Source organism: Rana temporaria, chromosome 2, assembly GCF_905171775.1.
Source record: "Rana temporaria chromosome 2, aRanTem1.1, whole genome shotgun sequence".
Classification (NCBI taxonomy): domain Eukaryota; kingdom Metazoa; phylum Chordata; class Amphibia; order Anura; family Ranidae; genus Rana; species Rana temporaria.
In genome coordinates, this window is record NC_053490.1 from 148,916,677 (window position 1) to 148,930,984 (window position 14,308).

Below are 14,308 nucleotides of genomic sequence, written 5' to 3' on the forward strand. Positions count from 1 at the left end.
TCTCCGTATGTATCTGTTGGTTACGGCTTCCTTTCAGAAGGCGGATTCCCTGTTTGTAAATGTGGATGGTCCAAGGAAGGGCCTGGCGGTCTCTGCGGCCACTATTTCTCGTTGGATCAGACAGACTATTGTCCAGGCCTACGCCATTAGGGGGCAGGTGCCCCCCTTTCCCATCTTGGCGCATTCTACCAGGGCAGTTAGTGCTTCCTGAGCTTTCCGACATCAAGCGTCTGTTTCTCAAGTGTGTAAGGCGGCTACCTGGTCGTCAGTACACACTTTCAACAAGTTTTACAGGGTGAATGTTTTGGCCGTCTGAAGTTTTGGCTCCCCTTGTGTTTGTCAATGAACGAAAGAGAAAACTCAACTTTTGAATTTTCCCTTACTAGAACAAACACAGGGATAATGCTCTCTAGCGGGGACACAAATGGTAGTATAAAACCTGACAGAAGGTCCAAATCTTACCTACGCTACTGAAAACAAAACAAACATAGCTTTCTTGAATATTTTAATAATAAAAGAGGAAGAGCATGGTGGTCCTAAAAGATGGTTGATTATAGAGGGGAAAAAAGAGAACGTGCAGCCAGATTGTCCACACTCGACAAATTTAGACAGACATTATATATGTGCATATATTGGTTTCTTGAAGGTTATGGAGGAATTGGAATGAAAACTGGATTTTTTTTCTACTCCTCGTAAAATCCCTTTCTCTGATCCCTTTTTTAGATCCTCTGTCAGGTTTTATACTACGGTTTGTGCCCCTGCTAGGGAACATTTTCCCTATGTTTGTTCTGGTGAGGGAAAATTCAAAAGTTGAGTTTTCTCACAAGAACAAGAGAAGGGTAAGTCTTCCAATAGGGACACATTTTCTGGGGCCATCTGTATAAGAGGGGACTAACATTGGGGAGAGTTCCTTACACTTCCTGTTGCATCTTGGGAGGAGGAAGTGACAGCAAAAGATGAGCTGTCAGGGATTTTAATCTTTCCTTACTTTCGAAGAGAAAGTGAAGGAGAATCTTCCCAACACAAGGTTATCAAAAGATAAACTGACTAGGATTGTTAACCCACCTTAGCCATAACAAAACAAAAATCCAAATAATTAAAGGTATTTTTTTTATTAACTGCTTTTTTGGGGGGGTTGAGTAAAAAAGGGGTAAAATCCCTGCCAGCTTATCTTTTGATGTTTTTATAAAGCAGCAAATCTGACACTCACAAAGCAGTCAATGCAGGTGAATCTTTCAGGTACACATGTTTTAAATGAAAGGGAGTGATTCACGGCTAGTGAAAGTTTGGTGAAAGTCATATTCACTGCTTTATAAATGCCCTTAACATTTATTAAAGTGTTTGTTATTTTGCATCCCCTCAAACACTTTATCTCCAAAATAAAAACAGCAGACTTTCTCTCTTGAACTTTTTGTTTCGTAGTCTTTGTTGTTCATTTGAGTACACAACATATTCACAACTGTCATTGTGAGCATAAAACACTGCTACTGCAAGCCTTTATGTTCTGTAACATAATACTACACCACTTATGTAAATTTGTGCAAATTTGTAACAAGTGCACTCTATATTGTAACTGTGCTAGGCCTTGCCACAGTGTGATTATAGGAAAAATACACATACAATTTTAATTAAGGCAGTGTGTGAAGCTACAGAGCATTGTTTTTGAATGGAGAAGACTGGTTTATCAGAGTTCTCGGAGTTTTGTAATCCCTGAGTGGGCCTTGGGCTCGAAGGCTTCAAAGTATCTCCAGTGGGACGGAGCCTTCAATCCTTTATCTGGGTTTTACTGGAGACCTGCAGATTGTGTGCATGTACAGGTGTGTACACTTGTAAGCAAGGCTTGGGTAAGAGTTGGTTCACACTGGGGCAACACGACATCCAGCATGACTTTGGGAGGCAACTTGGACACGACTTGAGTATGAATCATCAGGCAACTTACAAGGCAACTTCAAGTTGCCTCTTGGACAGTACAAGGCAACTTCAAGTTGCCTCCAGAACAGGAGGCTTTCCAGTGGCCAATCAAACAACAATCAGCTCTGTGGGAGGAAGGGGGAGGGAGAGGTTTGCCTGAGAAATGTATGTTATCTTCCTGGAAAGTTGCTTCAGTTAAGACAGTGATCGGACTTCTGATGCGACTTCCATTGATATCAATGGGTACAAGTTGCCTACAAGTCGGATTGAAGTAGTACAGGAACCTTTTCTGAAGTTGGAGCGACTTCAGTAGTGTGTATTAAGACAGCTCCCATTCACTTCCATTGATTTTCTCAACCACGCGACTTGGGACGACTTGGGGCAACTTCATGTCGCATCCCAGGTTGCCCCTGTGTGAACCGGCTCTAAAGCTCAGAGCTCCAGCCTCCTGTCTGGAAACCAAAATGCGCAACCTGAGAGACTGTACTCCATGTTGGAGTGGAGGCAGCTACGCAAATCTGGGAGACTAAGAGAGGGTCTGGGGGACCAAGAAGACTGGGACAACTAGGCGAGTCCATGTGAGAGAGTCCAGGAAGTCAGGAAGAACCTATAGTAAGAAGTTAGCAGTGGTTCCATACAACAGAGAGATGTGACTAAAGGCTGAGTGAGCCAGGAGCGAGTTCATAGAGTCGGGAGAGCTGGTGACACAGTCTGAGGGACCAGTGACAAGAGCAGCGGTGCTTCTGAAGAGATAGCCAGGTAACATGGAATTTTCGTGGACCTGTTTTAAGCTGTGAAACTGAAAACCCTGCGTGGACAAGTTTTATGGACTTTAGTTTGAGTTTTGTTTAATAGAAGGGGTCTGGCAAGCCCTAAAATTAAGTTCAGACTGGCATGGTCTCACTTAAAAATGCTTCTACCACCGAGCTAACTATCCCCCATATCAAAATATACATGAAATTCTGTGCCATCTTTCTTGTTCCATACAGTCACACCAATGGTTGGCTTAATATTTTTGTACTAGCTGGAGTTTGTTCTACAGTATATACACAAAAGATGGAAAGTGAAGAAGATGTTTGTCTAATAATCCCATACAACTTTAAAACCTTTGCAAAAAGAATATATATATATATATTTTTTATTTGAGCAAGGGAGAATAGATCTTTTTTCTGGAGCAGCATATTATTTTACGTAAGACCTGTTTAGTTAACATTTTAAAAAGCATACCTTTCTGTTTTCTACTTTGTTTATCCACTTAAGACCCGGACCAATATGCAGGTAAAGGACCAAGCCCCTTTTTGTGATTCGCCACTGCGTGGCTTTAACTGACAATTGCGTGGTCATGCGACGTGGCTCCCAAAAAAAGTTGGCGTCCTTTTTTCCCCACAAATAGAGCTTTCTTTTGGTGGTATTTGATCACCTCTGCGGTTTTTATTTTTTGCGCTATAAACAAAAATAGAGCGACAATTTTTTAAAAAAATGCAATATTTTTTACTTTTTGCTATAATAAATATCCCCCAAAAATATATAAAAAAAACGTTTTTTTTCCCTCAGTTTAGGCCGATACGTATTCTTCTACCCATTTTTGGTAAAATTGGTTTGCCCAAAATGTATAGCGTTTACAAAATAGGGGATAGTTTTATTGCATTTTTATTAATATTTTTTTTTTTTTTACTACTAATGGCGGCAATCAGCGATTTTGTTTTTTGTGACTGCGACATTATGGTGGACACATTGGACAATTTTGACAAATTTTTGGGACCATTGTAATTTTCACAGCAAAAAGTGCTATAAAAATGCATTGTTTACTGTGAAAATGACAATTGCAGTTTGGGAGTTACCACTAGGGGCACTGAAGGGGTTAAGTGTGACCTCATATGTGTTTCTAACTGTAGGGGGGCGCTGCTGGACGTGTGACGTCATTGATCGCCTTTCCCTATATCAGGGAACAGACGATCAATGACAGCGCCACTGTGAAGAACGGGAAAGGTGTGTTTACACACACCTCTCCCCGTTCTTCAGCTCCTGTGACCGATCGCGGGACTCTGGCGGCGATCGGGTCCGCGGGTGCAGCGGTCACGGAGCTTCGGACCGGGTTACGGGTGCGCGCTGCGGGCACATGCCCGCGACCCACGGCTGGGCATTTTACAATCACGTATACAGGTACGTGATTGTGCCCAGCCGTGCCATTCTGCCAACGTATATCGGCGTTAGGCGGTCCTTAAGTGGTTAAAGCTATTTTTTCTATAGGTTTATTCTGAATCCATTTACATAAGAACCCTTTCAATCCCATACTGAGGAACCTTTCTAATCCTGGTGTTTTTTCCTGCAGCAAGCATTTTCATAGATGACAATATAGCTTATTTTTAACTAAGAGAGATAAACCCAATTTTAAAGCATATTAAGACATCATTGCCATGCCTCTACCCCTTGATCTTCTGTTGACAGGTGACATTATTTTTTAACAGATGGCCTCAGGAACCCGACCCTTGCACCTAAATGCCAAGCTTTCTACATTTATTAGGACCAGTACCCACGAACAGCTGCTGGCAGAAATGATGCAGTCTCACATGGTTAAAGACATGTGTCTGATTGGAGGAAAGGTATTGTTCTAGATGTTATGGCTTTAAATTTAAAGTTTTATGTTTTTTAAGTTTATACATTATATCTGTGGACATAAAGAATAAATAGCATTACTAAAGGTTTCTTCAAGTCATTATGGGTGAAATGGCTTTAGAGGGGAATTCTGCCCTTCATAGTCCTGAGTAGAGGTCGACCGATATGGGTTTTTCTCTGGCCGATGCCGATATTTAGAAATCGCGGCGGCCGATAGCCGATTTATGATGCCGATTTTTTGGGGCCGATATGTTAAGCCGATTTTTCAGGCGCTTTTGGGCTAAACAGTAAAGTTAGCCCATATTTTTTTTTTTCGTCCAAAAGTTTTCATTACCTGTTTTTGTGTATGTGTATTTATATATATATATATATATATATATATATATATATATATATATATATAATACACACACACACACACACACACACACACACACACACACACACACACAGGTAATGAAAACTTTTGGACGAAAAAAAAAAAATATGGGTTAACTTTACTGTTTAGTTTTTTTTTTTATTTGTTAAAGTATATTTTTTCCCAAAAAAATGTTTAAAAGACCGCTGCGCAAATACCGTGTAACATTAAATATTGCAGCAATTGCCATTTTATTTCCTAGGGTCTCTGCTAAAAAAAATAAAATATATAATGTTTGGGGGTTCCAAGTAATTTTCTAGCAGAAAATACAGGATTTTTACTTGTAAGCAACAAGTGTCAAAAAAGATTTAGCCTTTAAATGGTTAAACTGAGAATTCTCCTACACGGAGTTCAGTTCATTGATAAGTAGCAACATTGTATATCTTTTCTAAAACTTGGCAGGCTGCCCAGGAGAGAGAGAAGGTCTTCTACGGGAAGCTTTAGGCAACTTGCATTGACTTCTATTACAGAAGCTTTTTGCAAGTCGCGGTGCTGAAGTTTAAATCGGCTTTTTTAAAACACAAATCGGCCGATGCCGATTAATTAAAAAACGCCAAATATCGGCTGATATATCGGCCAGCCGATATATCGGTCGACCTCTAGTCCTGAGCTCTTGTTTTGTACACCATTGAGTCTCGCTTCTACTGCTACATTAAATTACTCCACTCTACATTATTAGAGTGAAATTCAGAACCCCCTTGTGATTCCAATGACAGGATTTTAAACCTTGAAACTTAAAGCATACCTGTATATCAAATCAAAATAGAAAGACATATGCAGTACATTTCTGCAGTGCATCCATATTCCACTATTTACACCAGGTAAAATACCGTTCAGAAATTCCCATTGTCTTTTTTAAACCCTGTTGTGGGATGAAAACACACAGCATTTTGGTAGGTGTTATTGGCCCCCTCACAGTGATCTCACTACTTGAGGCCCTGAGGAACATTAGAAACCATTTATTGATTTAATTTTTCAATATCCATCAAGTATGAAATAGAAGTTTTGGGTTAACTAACCTTTTGGAGGGAAATTTGCAAGCTTAACTCATGCTTCATGCATTCCCCTTTCTGTGATATTTGTTAACATACACTATATTACCAAAGGTATTGGGAAGCCTGCCCAGTCTTAGAGCGCAGACTGCGAGCCATGCCTTCTCCCTGACATCAGTGCCTGACCTCACAAATGCACTTCTGGAAGAATGGTCAAATATTTCCACACACACACCTAAACCTTGTGGGCAGCCTTCCCAGAAGAGTTGAAGCTGTTATAGCTGCAAAGAGTGGGCCAACTCTATATTGAACCTGACGAACTAAGCCTGGAATCTCATTAAAGTTCATGTACGTGAAAAGGCAGGTGTCTCAATACTTTTGGTAATATAGTGCAAGACATAAGTGAGTTAACAGCAGGTTGAATGATCTTTAACATGTTTGTTCATTATCAGGAAATAAGTGAAATGCACTGATAAAGTTGATCACAGTAAACACTGTTTAACAGAAAATTGAGAAACAAGTGAGAGACTCAGACTTTAATTTGATATACATTCTTTCACTATAATTTAGAGTGAAGCATTCACTAAAGTCTTCCTTTTTCCCTAGGGGTGTGGCAAAAGTGTGATTGCTAAAGAATTTGCTGATATACTTGGGTATGAAGTGGAGCCTGTCATGTTGTACCAGGTAATCTTCTAAGCATGAAAATATTAGCAAATACACTGAAAATGGGTCCTTTTGATAATGAAAAAAAGTTACATTATATGCCAGTTTCATATAAAATGTACTATGTGTTTGATATAAAATGTACTATTAATAGTTCATTTCTGTAAAGTACTTGTTGGTGAATTTTGCCACGGTTAAAAAGTTAAAGCTACTCTCTATGTGAATGATTTGTTAATTCAAAGCAGAAACTAGGAATGATCTATGTTTTAATGTGTGCATTAGAAAAAAAAACAGATCCAGTTTCTGTGTGTATGTAATAAAATAATGGCTAAATGCACACAACGGTCTGCGCTAGGATACACTATCCTGGCTCATCACACAGTTTTTCTTTGCCAGTGACATTTTAATAAAGTTCTATCTACTGCAGCGGTGACGCAATACAGTGGTTCATGTTGCAACCAGCTCACTAACACTGTGGTGGGAACTGGCACCATTGGAAATAAGGCATTTGCCTTGTCTGTATGTTGGATCTGTTGTGAACAGTTCCTAAGAATTTTTCATGCACTGTGGTGCACTGAGCAGTGATCCTCTCATTCACACCACTTAACAGTAATACATGAGAACTTATTAAAACGGAAGTAAAGAAAAGCAGAAGCTCAGACTAGATATGACAATTGTATTCCTACTGCATGCTACTGACAACAATCATAATGTACATTTCCTTTGTTCCATTTTTCATTACTTAGTGCCAAAGTGTGATACAACATTTTCATCCGCAAGTCTAAATCACAGTTTTAATTAAATTCATATTTATAATACACAAAATATATTTAAAATATATTTTTAGGCAGGGACATCATCTATCAGTAAGAGAAAACATACATATTTCCTGTGGAGGCCTTTTTATAAGATTATTTTATTAAGATGGATGTACCAAAGCCCTGCAGGAGTCTCAATCTTTTTAACCTGTCTGGAGTGCGAAGACATCTGCTGCAGTTAGTGCAGGGCTTGCGACTTTTAAATCAGCCTCAGGATGCTGGTGATTTTATGCTTTGGTCATGTTTTTACGCTGGGATGTTTTAAATATATGTTTTAGCCATGTATGGGAGCTGCTGGATGTTTAAATTTGACACTATTGTTGTCTATAGTCTGGCTCAAGGATGTTGCATCTGACACTTCTCTCACATGCCTGCTGAGATCTAGGGAGTAGTTAACTCTGCTTCTGAGGAATCCAATCAGGATTAGCCTTTGGCTTAAATGTCATCCAAGCCTAAGAATATCTTTACTACCCATATTGACACTATACATTCTTGTTTAGCATTAACGAAGTCTGAGTCTGCTCTCCCAAGTGTATGTGGTCCCTACAATTACTTAAGTCTGTCCAGTTACACATTACTACCCTCCAATTCGATCCACCTAGGTGGAGGAGGACTGATCTCCTTCCTCTTGTTTTTAGCAGGCCTGGATAAGTTTGGAGGTAGGCCGCTGGTCCATAGAAGTGAATAGACCATCCGATCAGGTCTGCCTGAAAAACTGACAGGCGGTCATGTGAAAGAGGGATTTGCCCGTTTTTAATTGTTTGTATAATAGTATAACTTCCATATTGTGTTTTTATAGTCTACACACATCTTGTTATTAGTTAGAGCTGTGTTCTTCTAATATGCAAAACACATCTTAAGCCCTGTACACACGATCGGTTATCTGATGGAATCTAAGCCGATGGATTTTTTCATCGGATATCCGATGAAGCTGACTTTCACCAGTCTTGCCTACACACCATTGGTTAAAAATCCGATCGTGTCCAACGCGGTGACGTAAAACACTACGACGTGCTGGGAAAAATTAAGTTTAATGCTTTCGAGAATGCCTCGACTTGATTCTGAGCATGCGTGGATTTTTGACCGATGGATTTCCCCTCAGACGATCGTTTTTTTCTATAGTTTTTTTAACCATAAGAAAAATTTAAAACAGGTTCTATTTTTTTTCACCGATGGATAAAAAAACGATGGGGCCCACACACGATCGGTTCGTCCAATGAAAACGGTCCGTTTTCATCAGACGAACCGATCGTGTGTACAGGGCTTTAGCCTCAGGATTAATGTATGTACCGATATTGGTTATTTGACATGAACTCTATAATAAACTAGTATATACATTCTGATACATGTTTGTTTGCACACACATTTCAACAATGCAGATTTTAAAGAGTATAGAATAAATTACATTTTACTACAATAAATATGGGAGAATAATGTGAAAATATCCCATTTGAAAGAAGGAGGAAGGGTAACGGAATTATTGTAAAGCCCAGAAAAACAAGCTCATTAAAATAGAGTACAAAGAAACATAACACATCTCTGCGTGAAAGTGTTTACACCACTGAATTCCTTCTAAAAGGAGCTCTGTAATGTGCCGTAATGAGACAAAAATAGATGGGTAAGGTTTGTGATCTGTAATTCAAAGGGCATAAGAGAAGGTTGGCAGAAACGGCTAAAGTGCATTTAATCAATTAACTGGGGATAATTTCCCTCCTCTCAGAAGGCATTTAGATATAGGTTCATGCTGGTTTGGGAAACAAACTCCTTCTACATCTGAAGAAAACCCACTCAATGAGCAAGAAAGAAAAATATTTTCCTGTTGCTACTTCTAATTTTAAACGTTGCAATAATGTGCTTAAAAAAAATAACACTTTAGCGCTGCTTTTGTCCTGTAATTAAAACTCCTGTGTTTGCATAAACTATGCTATTTTTAGCACATATGAGCTGTTTAATGAAAATGTGTTTATGGGAACTAAAGTAATCAGCTGTTGGCTACTGAAAGTTTTTGGTAAAGTGCTTTATTCTGTTGCTAGACTTTCCACTGCATTTCATGAATTATATCTTTTTACTGCAAAATTATTAGGAGGGCTACATCTGACTTACCTACTGTATGTGGTCTCAAACAAGCTCACTATAAGGTTACTTATTGTTGGGGCAAGATTTGGGGACCCTATGGGGTTTCCCAGTATGACATTTTCTCTGACATTTTTAGGATTAAACATTGTGATATAGTAAAACAAACAGTGCTTTAGTGCCAGAAACTTTGGCTATATTTTATTTAGTTTTGTCTAGAATAGTAATTTTCTTTGAACAAAATGCAAAAGGAATACATATACAGTGCCTTGCGAAAGTGTTCGCCCCCCTTGAACTTTGCGACCTTTTGCCACATTTCAGGCTTCAATCATAAAGATATAAAACTGTAATTTGTTTTGAAGAATAAACAACAAGTGGGACACAATCATGAAGTGGAACGAAATTTATTGGATATTTCAAACTTTTTTAACAAATAAAAAACTGAAAAATTGGGCGTGCAAAATTATTCAGACCCTTTACTTTCAGTGCAGCAAACTCTCTCCAGAAGTTCAGTGAGGATCTCTGAATGATCCAATGTTGACCTAAATGACTAATGATGATAAATAGAATCCACCTGTGTGTAATCAAGTCTCCGTATAAATGCACCTGCACTGTGATAGTCTCAGAGGTCCGTTTAAAGCGCAGAGAGCATCATGAAGAACAAGGAACACACCAGGCAGGTCCGAGATACTGTTGTGGAGAAGTTTAAAGCCGGATTTGGATACAAAAAGATTTCCCAAGCTTTAAACATCCCAAGGAGCACTGTGCCAGCGATAATATTGAAATGGAAAGAGTATCAGACCACTGCAAATCTACGAAGACCTGGCCGTCCCTCTAAACTTTCAGCTCATACATGGAGAAGACTGATCAGAGATGCAGCCAAGAGGCCCATGATCACTCTGGATGAACTGCAGAGATCTACAGCTGAGGTGAGAGACTCTGTCCATAAGACAACAATCAGTCATATACTGCACAAATCTGGCCTTTATGGAAGAGTGGCAAGAAGAAAGCCATTTCTTAAAGATATCCATAAAAAGTGTCATTTAAAGTTTGCCACAAGCCACCTGGGAGACACACCAAACACGTGGAAGAAGGTGCTCTGGTCAGATGAAACCAAAATCGAACTTTTTGGCAACAATGCAAAACGTTAGGTTTGGCGTAAAAGCAACACAGCTCATCACCCTGAACACACCATCCCTTACTGTCAAACATGGTGGTGGCAGCATCATGGTTTGGGCCTGCTTTTCTTCAGCAGGGACAGTGAAGATGGTTAAAATTGATGGGAAGATGGATGGAGCCAAATACAGGACCATTCTGGAAGAAAACCTGATGGAGTCTGCAAAAGACCTGAGACTGGGACGGAGATTTGTCTTCCAACAAGACAATGATCCAAAACATAAAGCAAAATCTACAATGGAATGGTTCACAAATAAACATATCCAGGTGTTAGAATGGCCAAGTCAAAGTCCAGACCTGAATCCAATCGAGAATCTGTGGAAAGAACTGAAAACTGCTGTTCACAAACGCTCTCCACCCAACCTCACTGAGCTTGAGCGGTTTTGCAAGGAGGAATGGGCAAAAATGTACATACTCCAAGCGACTTGCAGCTGTAATCGCAGCAAAAGGTGGCTCTATAAAGTATTAACTTAAGGGGGCTGAATAATTTTGCACGCCTAATTTTTCAGTTTTTTATTTGTTAAAGTTTGAAATATCCAATAAATTTCGTTCCACTTCATGATTGTGTCCCACTTGTTGTTGATTCTTCAAAAAAAATTACAGTTTTATATCTTTATGTTTGAAGCCTGAAATGTGGCAAAAGGTCGCAAAGTTCAAGGGGGCCGAATACTTTCGCAAGGCACTGTATAATCTAAACTAACTAACTAACAGTTATGGAAAATACGCAGAGGGAAAATTTATTTGATCCCCTGCTGATTTTGTACGTTTGCCCACGGACGAAAGGCATGATCAGTCTATCATTTTAATAGTAGGTTTATTTTAACAATGAGAGACAGAATAACAACAAAAATATCCAGAAAATTTTATTTTTAAAAGTTGAATAAAAATATCCCCATTAATCTGCAAGATTTCTGGCCCCCAGGTCTCTTCTATACAGGTAACGAGCTGAGATTAGGAGCACTCTCCTAAAGGGAGTGTTCCTAATTTCAGTTTGTTACCTGTATAAAAGACACCTCTCCGCAGAAGCGATCAATCAATAAATCAGATTCCAATCTCTCCACCATGGCCAAGACCAAAGAGCTGCCCAAGGATGTCGGGGACAAAATTGTAGACCTACACAAGGCTAAAAAAAAAACATTGCCAAACAGCTTGGGGAGAGGGCGACAACAGTTGGTGTGATTATTCACAAATGGAATAAAAAATAATTGTCAATCTCCCTCGGTCTGGGGCTCCATGCAAGATCTCACCTTGTGGAGTTTTAATGATTATGAGAACGGTGAGGAATCAACCCAGAACTATGCGGGAGGATCTTGTCAATGATCTCAAGGCAGCTGGGACCATAGTCACCAACAAAACAATTGGTAACACACTACGCTGTAAAGGACCTGCAGCACACGTTAGGTTCCCCTGCTCAAGAAAGCACGTGTACAGGCCCGTCTGAAGTTTGCTAATGAACATCTGAATGATTCAGAGGAGAACTGGGTGAAAGTGTTGTGGTCAGATGAGACTAAAATCTAGCTCTTAGGAATCAGCTCAACTCACCGTCTCTGGAGGAGAAATGCTGCCTGTGACCCCAAGGACACAATCCTCACTGTCAAACATGGAGGTGGAAACATTATGCAAGTGACAACTTCACTGCATCAAAGGGACGATGGATGGGGCCATGTACTTTCCAATTTTGGGTGAGAACCTCCTTCCCTCAGCCAGGGCATTGAAAATGGGTCGTGGATGGGTATGCCAGCATGACACTGACCCAAAACACACAGCCAAGGCAACAAAGTAGTGGATCAAGAAGAAGCACAATAAAGTCCTGGAGTCGCCTAGCCAGTCTCCAGACCTTAATCCCATAGAAAATATGTGGAGGGAGCTGAAGGTTCAAGTCACCAAACTTCAGTCTCAAAATCTTAACGACTTGAAGAGGATCTGCAAAGAGAAGTGGGACAAAATCCCTCCTGAGATGTGTGCAAACCTGGTGGCCAACTGCAAGAAACGTCTGACCTCTGTGATTGCCAACAAAGGTTTTGCCACTAAGTACTAAATCATGTTTTGGGAAGTGGTCAAATACTTACTTCACTCATTTAAATGCAATCAATTTATAACTTTTTGCCTTTTTCTGGATTTTTTGGTTGTTCTGTCTCTCACTGTTAAAACACACCTACCATTAAATTATAGACTGATCATTTTGTTCTAAGTGGGCAAACAAAATCAACAGAGGATCAAATACTTTTTTCCCTCACTGTAATTGTGTACACCTTTCATATAATGCATATGTGATGAAAACATGTTATGTATAGTAATATATATAATATCCTCTTGGTTGTCTTCTCTTCTATCACTTCTTGAAATGGAGAGCTTAAAGAACTAGTTTTCTGTGTTAATGGATGAGCCATTTGCCCCCTTATCCTGCCTATCTTTCCTGTGTTTGTTTTCTTAATTTTGTTTTTGTACTTGCCTTATTAAAGCATATAATGAATAACTCACATAATTCAAAATCTGGTTCACAGTTATGACCAATTTAACTGGATTATCAAAACTCATGAACATTACTTCATATAGACTATGGTGTTAAAATTAACCGCCACCATTTATTTCTCTCTTCCCATAGTAATCTAACAAATACATCACTCTCGCACAGCCATGCTTCTATTATTTATGCATACTACAGTACAGCATCCATTGGGGATCATAACACCATCATCATGAAAATCAAGAAAGTAATTCATATTCCTAGCAGTTGGCCCAGGTTCACACTGATGTGGTGCGGGACACCACATGTAATTTACAGAGGAATTGCAGCACATTCTCTGGTTCTGGTGTCTCTGGGATACGATTTGAGTCATGGATTTGTATGGCTCAAATCGCACCGCATTCACACCAAACTGGTGCAGTTCCCTTATTTTGTCTGTACCAGAATTGGATTGCATGGGTGACGTCACAGGGTGTAGGCTCTCCGGGTGACGTCTTCGGATTACCATGCCCCATAGCTATATAAGAGATGTCAGGCAGCGGGGACATCACAACAGAGGAAGACCACCTCAGGACAAGAGGGGCCTTTTTTGTTTTTAGAGGGTATCCAGCGGCAAGGAAGAAGACAGCAGGGGCGCGGGAGAAGACCGCACCAGTAGAAGACCGTCTTTTTTTTTTTTTTTTTTTACATTTCACCTTTTTGGGTGAATGGGTAGGGGTACCCATTCACATGGGGGTGGGATCTGGGGGCCCCCTTGTTAAAGGGGGCTTCCAGATTCTGATAAGCCCCCATGTCCACAGCCCCCAACAACCACTGGCCAGGGTTGTCGGGAAGAGGTCCTTGTGCCCATCAAAGCACCCACCCCCCCTGTTGAGGGCATGTGGCCAGGTATTGTTCAGGAGGGGGGTGCTCGCTCGTCCCCTCCCTTTCCTGACCTACAGGACTGAATGCTCGGATAAGGGTCTGGTATGGTCTTTGGAGAGGGGACCCACGCCATTTTTTTTGTGAAATCCTGCTGACAGCTGATGACTCATTGATTGTTATTAACGCATGTGGGCAGCTTCCCGACCGGTTCTTTAGCAACCAACTATATCAGGCAGGTCCAAAGTCCAGCCCACGGGCCAATTGCGGGTCGCGTTCCGGTTTAATGTGGCCCCTTGTATTTTGGATATAT

The 14,308-nt window shown here is 40.2% G+C and overlaps 1 protein-coding gene across 1 annotated transcript in view; it reads left to right on the top strand.

The window, feature by feature from the left end:
• The window catches only part of VWA8 (von Willebrand factor A domain containing 8), a 486,197-nt gene that overhangs the window by 147,826 nt on the left and 324,063 nt on the right, over positions 1-14,308 (top strand). The window contains exons 12-13 of the mRNA XM_040341313.1: positions 4,380-4,514; positions 6,544-6,621. Of these exons, the coding sequence (XP_040197247.1) occupies positions 4,380-4,514; positions 6,544-6,621 (213 nt within the window). The remainder of the gene's footprint in view (positions 1-4,379; positions 4,515-6,543; positions 6,622-14,308) is intronic.